This window comes from Diplotaxodon limnothrissa, linkage group LG12 (assembly GCF_057381915.1).
Source record: "Diplotaxodon limnothrissa isolate DT_005_m linkage group LG12, D_limnothrissa_male_GT1.1, whole genome shotgun sequence".
Lineage (NCBI taxonomy): Eukaryota > Metazoa > Chordata > Actinopteri > Cichliformes > Cichlidae > Diplotaxodon > Diplotaxodon limnothrissa.
Window position 1 is genome coordinate 17,987,896 of NC_140607.1, and position 17,737 is coordinate 18,005,632.

The 17,737-nt window shown below is 39.4% G+C and overlaps 1 protein-coding gene across 1 annotated transcript; it reads left to right on the forward strand.

The window, feature by feature from the left end:
- The first annotated feature begins 12,311 nt into the window (after positions 1-12,311).
- Positions 12,312-17,319, forward strand: LOC146621112 (arrestin domain-containing protein 3-like). The gene is made up of 6 exons (XM_085368139.1): positions 12,312-12,590; positions 14,919-14,976; positions 15,067-15,229; positions 15,339-15,435; positions 15,515-15,768; positions 16,064-17,319. Exons 1-6 carry the CDS (start codon positions 12,335-12,337, stop codon positions 16,379-16,381), a joined length of 1,146 nt encoding a protein of 381 aa, XP_085224265.1. The 5' UTR covers positions 12,312-12,334; the 3' UTR covers positions 16,382-17,319.
- The last annotated feature ends 418 nt before the right edge of the window (positions 17,320-17,737 follow it).

A 17,737-nucleotide genomic window follows, 5' to 3' on the forward strand; every position in this document is an offset into this window, starting at 1 on the left:
TCGTATCGTGGGATGTATGGTGATTCCCACCTCTACTATTTAGAGGAATATTATAACAAAATTGCCAACACTGCATCAGGCTTTTTAGATATATATATATATAAGAGACATATTTATTTCCTCTATACTTTAGTGTGTTGAGTTTATCTCAGTTCAATGCAACTACTTTGTACCCTCAATATTTACGGAGTACAAAGGAGCAGTAATAAACTATTGGTCAAATTCATCATGTATTTAATAACAACTATGAAAAGTGGGGACAGTGCTTTTCAGCTGTGGTACCAAGCTCTGAAACTGTTAATCACTCCACCTCCACCTGCTCATGATTAGATAGAATTGTGGAACATCTTTGTCTAAATAATGTAGGCTAATCTGGACAGAGGTGATCTTAATCATTACTAAATTTATAGGCATACTGGTAATCTACAAAAATGCCATTATAGCTATGACAACCTATGCAACTGCGGTCTATATTGCTAATAATATCATTCACCAGCATCTTTGCACATTCACAACTGCTTTTGTTGTTATGGTGCTTAGGTTACTGCCAATACTTGTGGGAGGTACTGATGACAGAACCAGGGTGTACAAAAGAGTAACATCCCTAACGTAGCATGCAGCCATCACAGACATGCATACTTAACCTGTCACGTACAAAAATGTCATCTACATTATAAGTGTCATGATGTGTGCTGTGGCAGGCAGGATGTAGGACCCAAAAGCAGGACTCTGAGACAGAATGACAAACTAAAGGCGGCAGCTTCATTGCTGGAGAACGTATGAACATGAAATACAACTGAACTAGAAACTCAAAAACAGAAACACTACCTTACTAGAAGCACAGAGAAGAAAGAAAAAAAACAGCACAGTGAGGGTATGACACTTCAGGACTTAAAAACACAGGCAGGACAACGAGAGGATGGGGAACAGGTGGTAACACAGCTGGGACAAATTAGACCTAACGACACACACTGATGGAGGTAAAACATAATCTCTAATAGCAAGAAACTAAACAATTTAACATGAATACATGAAAATACAATAAAACCATAAACCACTCAAAGAATCTAACTATCCTTTTAACCAGTTAACACAGTCCAAAACCTAGAGATTAAAAACTAACATAAGCACACAAACACAAAAAAACTGATATAAAACAAAGAAATATTAACCAAAATCAAACAAAGCACATGAACACTTGGTCACCAGACACAGGACCATGACAAAAGGACTGGGTCTGTTTGGTACCGTGTCCATAGTCCTGTTCAGTGAGTGAAAATATATACTCCAAGGAACAAGCCCAAATGTCTGTTTACTATCAACAGAAAACTGCTAACCAGGAAGTCGATAGATAGATAGATAGATAGATAGATAGATAGATAGATAGATAGATAGATAGATAGATAGATAGAATAATTTTATTTCGAACATACAAATCCGGTTGTTCAGTGATGACGTGACGAATCCTACTTCCGGGTCTAAAGTAGTCTGCATTTAATATGGCTTTTGTGTTGTTAACATGTTTAATGTTATGTATTTTCTTCTATTTAATCTCAAAAAGCTCCTAAAACAGTCAGTGATCACTGTTGACCTCCCTCGGCTTTTATTACCGCTAATCATTTATTTAAGCTCAGTTTTTAAAACCTTAGGATGTAACTACAGCCCAGCCCATGCAGCAGTATATGAATGACTAACCTCGTATTGTGGATGGATTATCTCAGTTGTTCTCCTGGCTGAAGTTTTGTCCTTTTACAGCATCCTGCCATGCGATTACATTTGTTCCTGACCACCGAGAACACTCACGTTAACTTTTATCGAGTGGGAAAAAAAGTTAGCTTGTTTATATTATGCTAACATAGCTGTGTCGCAAGCACGTAGCACATCATTATATACCAGCTAGCCAAACTTCAGTAACCCTACAAACGTCACTGCTATTTAGTTTTCTGTCTTCATTTATGCTGGAAGTGATAACAGAGCTGTACGTTTTAATTTGTTTCCAAAACCCCGCAGTCAGGACATGCTATATTGTATTTGGATAGAAGCTAGCGAGCTAACTTCCTGCTAACTTCTAACTCCGTTAAATGTCATAAATTCAGTTTTCATGGATGCCTGGATGTTAAACTCAATTGTTACACCCGGTAGAGCAGAACGCTGATCATTTTATTAAAGATGAAAGACTTTAGACAGTTTTTCAACTCTCAGTAATGCCATAGTGATTGTTTGATATATGGACCTGCAGCAGAGTTTAGACCCAGACACGGCTAGTGACGTCAGACTGAACAATCGGATATAACTGAAATAACAAGAGAAAAGAAAAACAACCACAAACGCCCAATCCCCTTTACAAACCATCCTAGACTTGTGTAAGTTAAGATGTAAATGACCACTTGATCGAAGGGCTCTGGAGGGTGTATAAAGCAGCAAAAAGTCAGACAAATAGTCTGGCCGTTTAGCACTTTATAAGTCAAAAGTAAGATTTTAAATTTAATTCTAAAACGCACTGGAAGCCAATGAAGGGAAGCAAGCACGGCAGTAATGTGTTGGTGTCTCTTCACATGAGTCAAAAGGCGGGCTGCAACATTTTGTACAAGTTGGAGCCGTGCCAAGCTGGACTGACTGACACCAACGTATAGTGAATTACAGTAATCCAGTTGAGATAAGACGGACGGACGGATTGCTCGTTCCAAGTTTTTAAAGGATAAAAATTATCTCACCTTGGATAGGAGCCGTAATTTAAAAAAGGACCACTAAACAACTGAATTAATTTGTTTTTCAAATGTAAGTTTGCTATCCAAGAAACCTCCCAGATTTTTACAAGCCCAAATCTGGGGCATTGAAATTACAGCTTAGTCCAAAAATAATTATTTTATCCTCATTGAAGGTAAGAAAATTTGAGGCCATCCAGGTTTTAACTTCGTAAAGACATTTGAATAGGGATTCCACGGGAGTGGAAGTGTTTCTATTAAACCGAAGATAAATCTGGGTGTTGTCGGCATAAGCGTGAAAGCAGATGTTATGCTTCCTAAACATTAGGCCTAGGGGTAACATATAGACTGAAAAGAGAATTGGGCCTAATACAGAACCCTGCGGGTTCCACAAGGAAAAGGAGCTGGGGAAGAAATAAAATCATCAAGACTCATGGAAAAAGTTCTGTCAGACAGGTAAGACCTAAACCATTCCAAAGGGATGCCTTTGATACCACATTGCTCCAAACGTGAGATCAGAATGCTGTGGTCAACAGTATCAAAGGCTGCAATTAAGTCTAGAAGCAGGAGCACAGCTGAGTCTCCTGAGTCGGTGATTAATAAAATATCATTAAGTACTTTTAGGAGGGCAGTTTCTGTACTGTGGTGGGTTTTGAAGCCCGGCTGGAACTTCTCGAAAATATTATGACTATTTAGAAAGGATTGTAGCTGCTCAAATACAATCCTTTCTAGAATTTTTGACAGAAACGGAAGCTTGGAAATAGGTCTGAAATTAGCAAGAACAGAGGAGTCGAGGTTTGTTTTTTTAAGTACTGGCTGCACTACAGCGTGCTTGAATCCAGTTGGTCCTATTCCAGAGCTAAGACTACTATTAAAAATAGTTAAAATGTCAGGGCCGACTACCTTAATAATCTTTTTTTAGAAAATGTGTTGGGACTTCATCTGTGGGGCAGGATGATGTCTTTATGCTATTACAAAGATCTTCCACTTGGTTAAGACATACAGGCTCAAACTGGTCAAAAGCAGTTGAGCAGGTATATGTTAATGAGACATCATACAGAGACAGGGTATATGCAGATCGAAGCATTTCTTAATTCTTATTAATAAAGAACTCCAAGAATCTATTGCAGGTTTCACCGGAGCTATCTATATGGAAGGCAGGGGAGGTATTCAAGGCCAAATCAATTGAGAAAAGAGTTATTAGAGTTGTTCTCAATATTTGCTGCTTTGTACATTGTTCCTGCAGTGCTGAAGTCAACAAAATCCTTAAATTTCAGAATTTTGAGAAAGAAAAATCTGATATTTATGCCTTTGTACATGATTTATGATTTTGGGCTCTTGGCTTTCGGCGGAGGCGGTCACGTTTTCTCTTGTCTCCTCTCCCTCCCTTATCTTCCTGCTTGACTTCCCTTGTCTTTGTCTAGTCTCCTCTAACTCTCAGAGACTCTCTCCGTCTTGTTCTCTAAAAAAATAAATGCCTAAATGTCACTGACACCCCTGACGAGAAATCTGGGCGTGGGCCTGTGGGAACATTTGCTGCCAGGTATGAGTGGCGTATCATGTCTCTGGCAGCACTCTCAATAGAGGATGTTGAAGACACCTACCTACCTATTCAGAACCATGATAACTGGATTCCTGCTGATTGGAACTGGCACAGCCCTGGCTTATCAACAAATAATGAAAAGCGGTCACAGCTGTTCAAGATCCCACAAGGCTGGTCAGCATGACTGACGATGGGTAGAGCCATGAGCACTCAGACTGTGTTTAGTGAACGTGATATGGATTAAATCACAGAGAAGCTCACGGCTCTGCAACAGGAGATCTAGAATTGGGACCAGTGACAGACATTAGAGCAACTACGGAACTGGAAAGCAGCTCTTCGCCCTACACCAAACCCAAACAATCACAATCTATCATTTGGCCTTCACTCATGAACTGGAAGCTCGAAATCCGGAGCTGGAACAAATACTCCCCAGATTACAAGACTGTGTTGACTCTCTGCCCTATCCTTCTACTTCCTCAAGGTCATCTGCATCAACTTGGGGATTGTTGACTTTCACTTAACTAGGTGAAAGGAGACCGTCTCATGAGTTGGATACAGGATACACACACACACACACACACACACACACACACACACACACACACACACACACACACACACACACACACACACACGTACTCAGACACTGATATACAGTCACCCCTACAAACACTTCTGATGTACTTGTCTTTTATGTTGTGAGATGTGATGATTCATGTGCTATATGTGCTAGGGTGTTTTTTTCTGTTCTCAAACTGATCAAAGTTCTTTTTTCTCTTCTTCGTTCCTCATATTTTGTATTTCTATTGTTCTACTTCTCCAACCTGTCTTCCTCGTGTGATGTTTGTGTAATGCATGTGTGGTCAGAAGGGTAAAATGGCGCTGAAATGCCGGCAGCCTTAACCAATTTCCTTCGGGATCAACAAAGTTTTAATGGAAATTAAATGAAAACTTAATTGGAGGTTTTTCAGGTGTGCTTTGTTATTTATTTATTTAGTCAAGCATTCATTGGATATGTGATAGCTGTTTTCAAAATCTACAAATTCTCTTTTAAAACACCAAAATCAGTTTGGAGGACAGAATAATTCATCTTGCCACTGGCTTGACTGAAACCACTTTGAATACTATGTTTGGGGACATTCAATCCAAACTCAGAGGATGCTTCCTCCCACTCAATAATGCCATCCACACACTCCTTCGCTATAACATCTAAAAAGAAATAAATAAAATTGCTTTTGCTTGCACACACTGACAGTTAGATAATGGACACACTAAATGAATATATTTTCCTATTTCAATATCTTTACATCTTTATAAAAGAAAATCATTTTATGTATGTTTTTTCAAATTCCAACTGTTTCCTAGATTATTTCTTTTACCTTCCACCCAGTGTTTCCACTGGTCTCATTCTGTCTAGTCCATCAAAGAGTTGATAATAATAATAATAATAATAATAAATTTTATTTATGAGCGCCTTTCAAGTCACCCAAGGACACTTTACAATAGGATAAAACACCTAGTAAAACAATGGCAGAACAATAAAATAAAAGCACAAGATAAAATGAACAAACAGTGGATTCACAGTGAATATGCAGATTTGAACAGATGAGTTTTGAGTTGGGATTTAAACTGGGGGAGAGAACCAATATTTCTTATTTCAGGGGGCAGAGAGTTCCACAGCCTGGGAGCAGAGCAGCTGAAAGCTCTGCTTCCCATGGTGGTGAGGCGGAAGGAAGGTACAGTAAGCTGGATAGAAGAAGAAGAACGAAGTGAACGGGCAGAACAAGTGGTGGTTAACAGGTCAGAAAGGTAAGAAGGAGCGAGGTTATGAATGGCCTTGAAGGTGAGCAGAAGAAGTTTGAAAATTATCCGGAATTTCACAGGGAGCCAGTGAAGTTCCTGAAGAACAGGGGTGATGTGCTGGTAGGAGGGGGTTCTGGTGATAATGCGAGCAGCAGAGTTCTGAACCAGTTGAAGCTTATGGAGGGATTTTTGGGGGAGACCATGCAGAAGAGAATTGCAGTAGTCAATACGGGAGGTAACAAGACTATGTACAAGAATGGACGTAGACTGGGTGGAAAGAGAAGGAAGCAATCTGTTAATGTTACGTAGATGGAAGTAGGCAGAACGGGTGAGATTATTGATGTGCGATTTATAGGAAAGTGAACTGTCTAGGATGACACCAAGGCTCTTAATGTCATGGCTAGACGGTCCTCACCGATCGTCTTGCCAATTTGTTGTGGTGTTTGTGTGTACTGTGTCGTGTTCTCCTCTCCATCCTGTGCATGTGTTTTTCTGCTGGAACATGTACTTCCGGAAGCCGTGGCACGGAACGGCAGTTGACCGGAGGGGAGTGTCCTGAGCTAGAATCATCGCACCTGTGCGGAATTACCTTGCCAGCGCAGACCTATTTAACGGGGCGGTTGAGTCACAACCAACGCTGGAACGTTGAACTAAACCGGGTAGCGTAGTCATGATTGGCATACCCGGTTTGTGAAGGAGAGGACATTTTCGTTATTGAGCGTGTGTTTTTTCTCATCTGCCTCCAGGGTTCAGGGATTGGAGGAGGAGCCGGCACCAGGAGTTGTTGTGGATTATTACTGCAATGTCACCGTGAGGAGAGGTCGCCGTATCACTGCACTGCCCTTTTTGGATTATAGACTCGAACTGTTAACTCACCTTTTCACTGTAAATAAATCCACTGTCATTCTGCAAGGAGTCTCGCACCTGAGTCCTTTAATCCAATTCACCATGACACTTAACCTGAGGAGAAGGGAAAACTGTGGAGTTATCGATGGTGAATGAGAAATGGTTTGCCTTCAAAAGGTTGGATTTGGTGCCAATAAGGAGGATCTCAGTTTTATCCTCATTGAGCTTTAGAAAATTAGAGGTAAACCAGGATTTTAACTCGGATAGACATTCTGTAAGGGAAGAAGGTGGGAGGGAGGAATCAGGTTTGCAAGAGAGATATAACTGGGTGTCATCAGCAAAACAGTGAAACTGAAGATCAAATTTGCGGAAGATGGTACCTAGAGGGAGGATGTATATTACAAAGAGAAGAGGGCCTAAAACTGAGCCTTGGGGTACACCAGAGGTGACGGGGAATAGATGAGAGCGGAATGATCTTAGTTGAATAAACTGGGAGCGGTCGAGGAGATATGATTGAAACCAGACGAGGGGTGTGTCAGAGATGCCGAGAGAGGAAAGTCTGCTTAGAAGGACAGAGTGGGAAATGGTGTCAAAGGCTGAGCTCAGATCTAAAAGGACAAGAATGGTGAGAAGACCAGAGTCAGCTCCGATTAGAAGATCGTTAGTGACTTTAAGTAGAGCAGTTTCGGTACTGTGACATGAGCGAAAACCAGATTGAAATCTCTCGTAGATGTTATTATTAACCAGATGTAAATGAAGTTGAGCTGCAACCACTTTTTCGAGTATCTTAGAAATGAAGGGTAGATTGGAAATCGGACGGAGGTTGTTAAAGTTGTTAGGATCTAAAGAAGGTTTTTTCAGTATAGGAGTGACTAGAGCAGTCTTCAATAAGGAGGGAACGATACCGGTGGTGAGAGAAGAGTGAATGATAGCAGAAATGAGTGGGAGTAAAGAAGAGAGGCAGGATTTCACAAGCCCCGTGGGCATGGGGTCAAGATGACATGTGGCAGGCTTTGATTTACACATGAACTCGGAAATATCAGATAAATCAGGAAGATGAAAAGTGGAAAACGGCTCAAAAAGGAGAAGAGGTTCTGGAGAGGGCGTAGACACAACATTTGATCTGAGTTGCTGGTGGATGTTATTGATTTTCGTAGTCCAGAACAGCATCAAGGAGTTGCATGTTTCAGAGGAATAGAAGTGCGGTGGTAAAGCGTTGGGGGGTTGAATTAGCTTGTTGAAAACTGAAAACAGAGTCCTTGCATTACCCTCATAAGAACTGATAATACCAGAGTAGAAGATTTGTTTGGCCTTGTTAATGGAGTCTTTATACTGAAGTGCGTGGTATTTATAGATTTCTGAATCAACAGTTGAACCAGATTTCTTATATTTACGCTCTAGCTGCCGAGCTTTGACCTTCAGAGCTCGGAGGTCAGAGGTAAACCAGGGAGCAGAGCGAGCAAAGGAAACAGAGTGGGTTTTTACAGGAGCCAGAGAATCAAGGACAGTGAGTAGACAATTATTATAATATAACAACAAATCATCAGGAGTAGAATAGAAGTCCGGAATCTGAACATTGTCCAAACTGGTAGTAAGAATGTCCATATCAATGTTCTTGATGTTGCGGAACAAGATGAGACGGGTTGGCTTGGTAGAAGAGCAGCAGAGAGTGAGGTTAAATGAAAGGAGGAAGTGGTCAGTTATGGGGATTTCAGTAGCAGAAAGATTCGAGGGAGTAAGGCACTTTTACGGTGGAACAAAGAAATTCACGGTAGTTATGTTAATAATATGCGCATCTGCTGCATCCGCTGAAAAGCTGCAGCTGTTACACACGCAGCTGCAGCTTTTCAGCGGACTGAAAAGTGCGAACATGTGGACGGGTCCGTTGTGCATTGTTTACAGTGGTGCCGAAACCCAGGATTGGGGCACCTCAGACAGTACCTTTTTTTATTGCGGCTGTCGACTTACACATGCGGCTGCAGCTTTTTGGCTACAGTCTACACACATCAACAACAACAACAGGACCCAGTTCATTATGTTTTAAGCCGGCCAGTCAAGATTGCGCTCAGGTGCGTCCGCCTCCCCCGCAGCCGTGCCACATCCCATGCCCCGCCACAGCTTTGCAGTCAACAACAGGCTCATCGCAACCACTGAATAGTATTAAACTCTCAGTAAATTATATACATTTTCATCTCTCTTCACAAGTTTCTGGACTTATTTTTTTTATAAGACTAAGATTGAACTTTATTTTTCCGTGTTTGGCAATGTTCACATTCTGTTTAACTTGTTGCTTTTTTGAAGAAGTAGTGCAGACTCATGAAGCAGTCTAGTGACAAAAGTTACAAATAGTTGTTTGAAATGAAAGTTGTTTGTTTAACTCAGGAATTCGCATGATAAGGTGGGGCCAGGTTTCACAATGAACTCACCCGAAACTCTGGCTGATTGGGACCCACACCCAGTTTCACACCTTGGCTCAGGCGATTAGAGGATCATCAGGGGGTCCTTTTGTCCCTCTGTGGGGGGCTACTCCCACTAGGTTTATATCTGGGACTCTCCACCATTTGACCTTAGAACTGAAGAAGCTTCTCGGGTGAGAGGTGAAACGCCTTCAAGTAACTTAAAGAAGTCCAGACGCTTTTCTTTGCAAGCTCCTTTGACTACGATGACCTGGATGACTGAGAACCTTCACAGACATATTGTTTGTTTAAAAAAATAACTGAAGGATTCATTGTGAAAGAGCTTATTATCTAATAAATTTGCAGCTAGGCTTTTCTGTCATTGTTTTGTTTAGGTGGGGGCATGAAAATATTTATTCCTGCCATGTGGGGAATGATGTAAAAAGTTTAAGAACCACTGCTGTATGGAAACAGGTAAGGTTTGGTTTGACTGTGTCATAATCATTTAAATTGCTGCCCAGTGACGTCTTAGAGATTGAGAACGCTGGCCTATTGAGAGACAGTTCAGCTCTTTACCCTTATAACAGTATCAATTGTTTAATGAAGCCATAAGAAAGACCTGGCACCCACATCACAGGAGAGAGCACACTACATGCACACTCGGTGTTACTGTACGTAACACAGCTGTCTTCATTTGTCTTCTTTTTGCATTTGCTGCTGTTGTCCTTTGTTGGAATTTTCAAAAAAAATGTAGCTGAATGTGTAGCTTTGTGCTAATATTGTGTCTGTTTCCATGATTTAAGGGCATTTGTAAACCTAAATTCAATATGGCTGAATTAAAATGGATTCAAAACAAATGTTTACATTCCTTACATTCCACAACACCTCCTACCCTCTGCATGAGACCTTATGAGCACTGAGCAGCTCATTCAGCAGTAGACTTTTACACCCACAGTGTAGGAAAGAGCGCTACCACAGGTCATTCTTATCAGCAGCTGTCAGACTCCATAACACATTTTAACATGCGGTAGTTTAAAACCACCTTGATTACAATGTTGCAGTAACAAAAACATATATATGTGTTAATATAGAGGTAATTATGGGTTAAATTATGGGTATTTCTTCATTTCGTTTAAGTTTATGATTGAATCGGTGGTTGTGACCAGGACATAACTCTTTATTGGAAGAGAGCTGTGACTATCCCCTTTCCCATTCACTTGGATAAATGATAAAGAAAGAATATTTTGAAAAGCTTTTGTGAGCTGAATTTTTTTCTTACTATTGTGAAACAAATTTTTAGACAATGATTGTGTGGCGGAGGCGGGGCCCCGGGCGCGGCTGCAGGGGAGGAGTGGTGCAGTGGTGATTATGGACTGACAATGGTTTTCCCTCCCCTGTTTTATAGTGAGACGGAGAGCGGTGGCGAGAGGAAAAAACGACACACGTCAGCTGGGAACGAGCTGTCAGTCTATGTGAAAAGCATAAACCTGTGAAACGTGTGAATAAATGTGGAACTTGGCAATAACAACCTGCGTGTGCGTGTACCTGTGCCTCGTATATTCCACAGATTGATTATAAAATAAAATGTATGCAAAATGTGCTACAGGATGCAACATACCCACATGCCTTTATTCAGCTGCAACCTGATCTCTTTCAGCTGGAGCCTGGTGATTTGATTACAATGCCCTTCCTTTTAGCCACAGCATCTAATTTGGTTTGGTGCATTTTTGAGCAATTTTCTCTGATCATAGAATACAACCAGTCTTCCTGTTAAAAGCAAACCACTGTGATTTGACAAGACATAGAAATTCTGACTCATGTTGTTTTGTTTATATAAATGGTAAATGGCGTGTATTTATATAGCGCTATACTACTCCCTAAGGACCCCAAAGCGCAGTCATCCACTGTGACTTATAGACACGGGACCCCTCCTTGAATCTCCATCTTATTGTGTGGGAGGGGGTCTTTGTGCAAGAGTTTATAAGAGCAACCATCAATTTTCTTAGCGTCTTTTGCAATTCAATGGCTGGGGCTGGAGCCTGTCCTTGCTATCATGTAGTCAAAGATGTAGTACACGTGTAGGCAATAAGTATGCAGCTGGACTTCGGAAATCGACACAGAAAGATCTTATCTGATCAAGAGATTTGAACCTAGAACTTTGAACGTGGAAAGACAGGATATGATAAATGAAAACTGGTGGGACAGTTTGTGGCGGACAAATTACTGCATTTTTTAAAAAGAAAAACATCAGGTAATTTAGGCGAAAGTGCAGGAGACCATAGAACTGGTTTTGATGGTAGTACATGGTAAATTCTAGTTAGTTCGCAGAACTTATGAAAAAAAAAAGAGTTTAGCTATGAGCTAAAACTAACTTGGCGTCAAAGTTAGTTTTAACTAGTTTAAATGGACTGCCCAGCTATCCCTTCAGTCAAAAGCTAGTAGCAAAGGCAGCAGAGGGAAGCACGGTGGTTCTGTGCTTAGCACTGTTGTTGCCATCAGTTACATGCCATGATACATGGCACTGTTGTTTTTCTGTTGCGTAACACCACCATTTGGAAACTTGCATCCAGAGTTTTTAGCTGCCCACCCAAACATAGCAGGCTACTTCTTTTGATCAAAAGGAGTTTGAATGAGGTGCTACTGTTACAAGGGTTGAAAAGCTGAAAAGTCGTTCTTCAAACAGCATTTAGTTTAGTTATGGATCCCAAAAAGCATTTGCAACATGTCAGTGTTTCTCAGATTAGTAAATGTAAATAAAATCTGTGAATAAACTGTGACTTTGGTAAAGACTTAGTGAACAATATTAAGTAGCTATCTTAAACTGTGCAAATCCCAGTAATATGTCTAGTTGGTCATTATGGTGCATAAGCTAAATTTATTGTCTAAAGAGCTGTTGTAATAAATGTCTCACACTTTTTGGTACTATGTCAAATTAAAAAAAAAAAAAAGCCCACGACGTCACTCTATAGGCGGAGCCTCCTGTCACGCCCATTGGATCTGCTCGTCAGTGCTGAGAAAAGCATTTCGCCGACAGCTCAGAAATGTCTCCGATAAAGGACTTTAATGTGACTTACGGAACAATCGACGAAAGCGATACTTTTTCTGAAGGAGATACTATAGTTGGAACAGTTAGTTTCAGCCTGACAAAAGCCATCAAAGTCAAAAGTGTTTCTGTAAAGGCCAAAGGAGACGCAAACGTACACTGGTCTGAAGGAAGTGGAGATGACGAGAGATCGTACAGTGATCATAGGAGATATTTCAAGGTGAAGGAACTCTTAGTTGCAGAAAATGCTAAAGGTAGGTTTATTTATTTAGAACTTGGAAATCACGTTATTTTGCCATTTCACTCCTCATGGCAATATACTGAGTTTGTTATGATCATTGGTTTCTTTTAGTTTTATTCATGTAATCCTTGTATATTATGATAATTCCGTTCTTGCCCTTCTAGTTTGGTTGTCATCTACTATTCAATTTTCATTAAAATTTTAGTTCTTAGTTCCATAAAGGACGGTGCTTTAATCTGCTGTCATTCCCCAAGGAGTCCCCAAAGCGGATGGATTTATGATTTAGCTAGAATTGTGCGCGCGAAAGACGGATGTTTTAACCATTTCACCACACTTCGAATGTTTTGTTATTTTAGACTGTAATTCTCTTAATTGTTTGCGTATCCTCTCTTGAATCCTCTTGTGTCAAACTATTCACGCCTGCCTTTCCCTGCGTCTCCCTTCCTGTTTTGTCTGTTATTTGTCTTCCGTGTCTTGTGACCAGTTTGAATTCGACCCTCTTTTCTACTTCTGTCGCAACTGTTTGAGGGTTCCCTCTCTTGTTACACTCCTTGATCACCTTATGTGTTTATAAATGGTACTTTCCCCCTTAGGCTGCACTATTTATTGCCACGTCTATACACTTCTGCCGTGTGCTTCTCGACTCTGTTTCTGTCAGTTTTTATACTTTGCCAAACTATTAACCAGGTGGCGGGGAACGATATATAGCAGCATATTCCGATGTTTTGCATGGCTTTATTGATACAGAGACATACAGAGACACCAAATATATTTTTATTCAATCCGTTACAAGGGTTCATCTCAACAAGAAGGCAAATCTCATGCACTACCATCCAGAGATAACATTATTTACATTTAATTAGCTCAGCTAATAAACCAATCAACACTGGACACCCTTTGCTTGATAGAGCTACTTCCTATAAGGCTACAGCTCTTAAAAGTAAAGTCATAAGACCGTATATCATAGAGTTATAGTAGTCTTCAACCAGAAATTATAAAAACCTCAAAGCACATTTTCTATAGCTTCCGTTTTTTGCAGGAGTAACTGTGTAAATACCTGCATTGGCGTTTTTGAGTATATACAACTAAATAAAGAATGGAATTCGTCCTTCTTTTGAAATTTAAATTGCTCAAAGCAAAATGCTACTTTCACATTGGCTCTGGTCCCACTGTACCTCTGATTCTCTCTTCTCAGTTATCATTCCTTGTGAGTCTTGCATTATCCTAACTCACTAAACACAACCCAGTCACAGGCACTGTGGGATAGATTATAATATTGCAGAATTCCCATAGAGTCTTTTCAAAGTTAAAGTCATCTTCAGTGTCAGACACTGATAGGTGCCAATCTTTTTTTGGGGGAGTAAAAAAATATTACTGACCTGGTAATGGCCAGGTTACCGGGCTGGTTACATCCATGGTTGTCATGGTCTTCTAGCTAGAAACTAGCAGACTGGCTTGAAAATAAAACATGTTACACGTGCAGAGATAATATTAAAGACACTATGGTGATACATGCATTTTAGAGATCCCTGCTTTTTTTTTAAAGAGTTTTCTGTGAAGTTAAGAATAATTAGAAAAGTGTGTGCAAAAACAACAGGAATAACAGTGCATACAGACATGAGTATTGATTAACTGTAGAAAAAGTAAGATATAACTACTGATGCTTCAGTCAGTTCTGTTTGAGGTATACAAGTTAGTATGGCCATAAGCTACCACAGGAGTTACAACAGCAGAGGTATCCACATATTTGATTTGACAGATTTTTATACTGGATACCATTCCTGATACAGCCCTTCCAGGGATTTGTCCCAACTTCCCTTCTTCCAGATGATCTTTTGCTGATAGGAGAAACATTAAACATCACATAGATTAAATGAAAATCTCCCCAAAGTAAAATGCAGCTATTATTAGTTATCATTGCCTACCTATGATCATTCAGTATGTCTGCCATATAAAAACCTTAAAATGTCACAAGCAGAAAAAAATAAATAAATAAAAAAGAACCAAAAGCATTGTAATATTTAATTTAATCTGATGTGCAGTTAAATGAAACAGACAAAAGTAAACCAATGCCATTCTTAAAAAAATACATTTAATGCAAAGTTTAAAACAGGAATATAAAAAAAGCACTCGAGTTTCAAAGGTGAGTTTAAAGTTGTCTGCATTTTCTTTTAGTTTTACTGAACGTGATTCAAGTCTAGACTTTTTACAGTGAAGTTCTTTATCAAATATATCTTCTAGTTTGTAACTAGGCTTGATGCAGATCTTGGAAAGCAGCAGTTGCATTTAAGAGCCTACCACTCAAGAGTTTCTCAAAAGTTTAATCACATTTCTCCTGCAGGCACTTCACTTCCCCAAGGGGTCCATTATTTTAAGTTCAGGCTTAAAATCCCAGAGGGGTAAGTGGGAATTTCTGGCTGCAAGTATCAATACTGTGTCATAACTTGCCTTTACAAACAAATGCATTATACCATGGTTCTGTTTTATAGGAACATGCCATCATCCTTTACAGGATGCCATGGAAAAGTTGTCTACATGGTTGAAGCAAAGATATCCAGGAGCTGGCGATGGCCTTCTACAGTACAAAAAGAGATCAAGTTTGTTTCTAAGGCATTTCTACACACTGTTCAAGTAATGGCAAACACTGCAATGGTTTGTTAGAAATTTTATACTTGGAAAAGTGTATTGTAACCTTTAAAAATGCAATTCAGTGAGGCATTAAGTTGTGTTGGAAAATGTTTGTCTGTATGTTTTGTTATAGTGTCCACAATCTAGTACAGTGAGTAAAAAGATGAGTGGTCTCTCCAAGGGACAGGTCCAAATGTCTGCTACTATTAACAGAACAGTCTGTTTTCCAGGTAAATTGTTTGCAATTTGCAAAATCTAATGTAAATACATTTAACAATGCAGTTTACTTATAATATTTGCTTTTGTCAGGTGAAACTTTATCTGTTGCCACCAAAATCTGCAACTCTTCCTCCAAGGACATGAAGCCCAAATTCAAACTCCACGAGAGAATAGTGTACCGTGCTGGTTGCTCTTCTACGTCCAGTGAGAAAACTTTATTTAAAAAGGTCGGGGACAATATAAATCCAAACTCAGAGGAAAGTGTCTCCTGCCAAGTGAAGATTCCCGTTGATGTCATCATTCTCCATAACTGTGAAATCATCTCAGTGGAATATTACATCAAGGTATGAAACAAAGTCATAGTTCTTTTATATAGTATTACCTTAGAAATTAAACTTCATCTGTTTGTAAACATTTTCAGGTAAGTAATAGACACGTAAAATACGTGTCCTAAACTCTTAAAAAATGTATACAAAAAATTACTGCAGAACACCTAATTAAACTACTACTATTGCAAAATGCTGCATAAAATTTGAATAATAACATATAAATTATTTATGACAAATAACTGAATCAGTAGCTTCATATGTTGCACTTTGATTCAGATGTTTACTAATCTATTACTGACATGTTTCCTAGGTGTATGTGGACATTAGTTTTGCCACTGATCCAGAGGTTGTGTTTCCACTGGCCATCGTTCCTCCCAGTTTTGCTGCCTTTCAGCCTGGGGAGGCTCTGGGGCCTTACCCACCTGGGACAGCTGGGGCTCCAAGCTACAGCGACTTTACTTCCTTTAACCAGTGGCCACAAGGTGCCCCACCATATGAGTTCTCAGCTCCAGCGTTTTCATCACCCCCAGTACAATATCCAGGATCTACTGCTCTGCCTCAGTTTCAGCAGGAAGAACCACCTCCATCGTATACGTCTCTTTATCCTCACCAAAATGAACAACCGTAGAAGCTCAACTGGATACTGAGAAAATGAATGAACTAAATGTTAATAGTAAGTCACACCTCAAAAATAGCTCTTGGGAGTATGGGCTAATGAATCTTCAGTTGGGTTTGGAAAACAGACATCAGTGTAAAATTCTGAAAGCCAAGATAAGAGACGAGAAAATTGGTTACCACATGTGTGTGCCTTTGGTGGGTGCTGAGCTTCTTGTTGGTCAATTAGCAGGACAGCATGAGGCCTTACAGCTGTTGTCACATGAGAGAACTCATAGTTGCATAAGAAATTGAGTTTTTCATACTGTACTAATGAAACAAAGAAAAGACAGCACATAGCTGATGATGATAACTAGTTTGCAAGTGGAATGGAAAAGGTGCTGCTTTAAGGCTGGCATTCACTTAATTATTTGTTTTTGTTCAGGAGTATGTGCCTGCAGGTGAACAGTGAGTAAGCCAATGATTTGTTGTGAATTTTACCTCCATGTTGTCTTTGCTACAACCATGATAATTCGAGTTTTCCATTTTCTTTTGTGGGGTCTTTATCTTACAATAGAAAGTGCCTTGAGGCAACTGTTGTTGTGATTTTGCCACTATATTAAAAAAGAAAAAACCTGCTTCTTGTCTGCGGTCACTGGGTTTTATAGTAGAGTCATCAGACACTTGTTTATGCCAGGCATTTCCAAGAAAGTGTAGTCATGTGTCTCTTGATAGGTTGTTACTCTTTAAAAGGTTTAGTTGAAACATTTACTAGCACAGAGATAAGTTCATATTCAGATGCGCATACATTGTATTTATAATACATATTAGAACATATTTTTTTATGCTACTTATATTACTTCATTTCCTTTTTTTATTTTCACACAAAGACTAGAGGCCAATAAAGGGTCTGTTGCAGTTCAGTGGCTTCCTTCTGGTGGCCACACTTTCTAACAATTTAACAAAATCATACACTCCAAAATCCAAGTTTCGATTTATCTTGACGTTTCCTTTGTTAGATTTTATCTGTGTATGTATCTGTAAGTTTGTTTGTTTTTTTCCATTATTTTCTGAATTTCTTTATAATTTTATCCCATAATAAGTTTTAAACTGGTTATCATCGTTGTAATTTTTGCTAGGCTTTCATTTTTATTATGCTCGTCCATTTAAGTCTTATTTATTGAAATTTCAATTTACATGCAATTGCCTGGAAAGCACTTTGGCTCAACCACTGTTGATATAAATGCACTATAAAAATAAAATTGACTTGACGTTTGTTAGTTATGTTAGTTAGTATTATGCTCATTCATTTCAGATAAAATGAGGCCTTTTCACAATTTTATACTTAGTAGTATACTAAGAGTATTCTATATTTTATCTTTAATAATAT

Bases quoted from the DNA above. Each gene is read 5' to 3' on its own strand.
- LOC146621112 (XM_085368139.1), top strand. From the start codon at position 12,335: ATGTCTCCGATAAAGGACTTTAATGTGACTTACGGAACAATCGACGAA. The intron at 15,436-15,514 runs GTAAATTGTTTG...TGCTTTTGTCAG, and splicing joins CAGAACAGTCTGTTTTCCAG to GTGAAACTTTATCTGTTGCC. The intron at 15,769-16,063 runs GTATGAAACAAA...CATGTTTCCTAG, and splicing joins CAGTGGAATATTACATCAAG to GTGTATGTGGACATTAGTTT.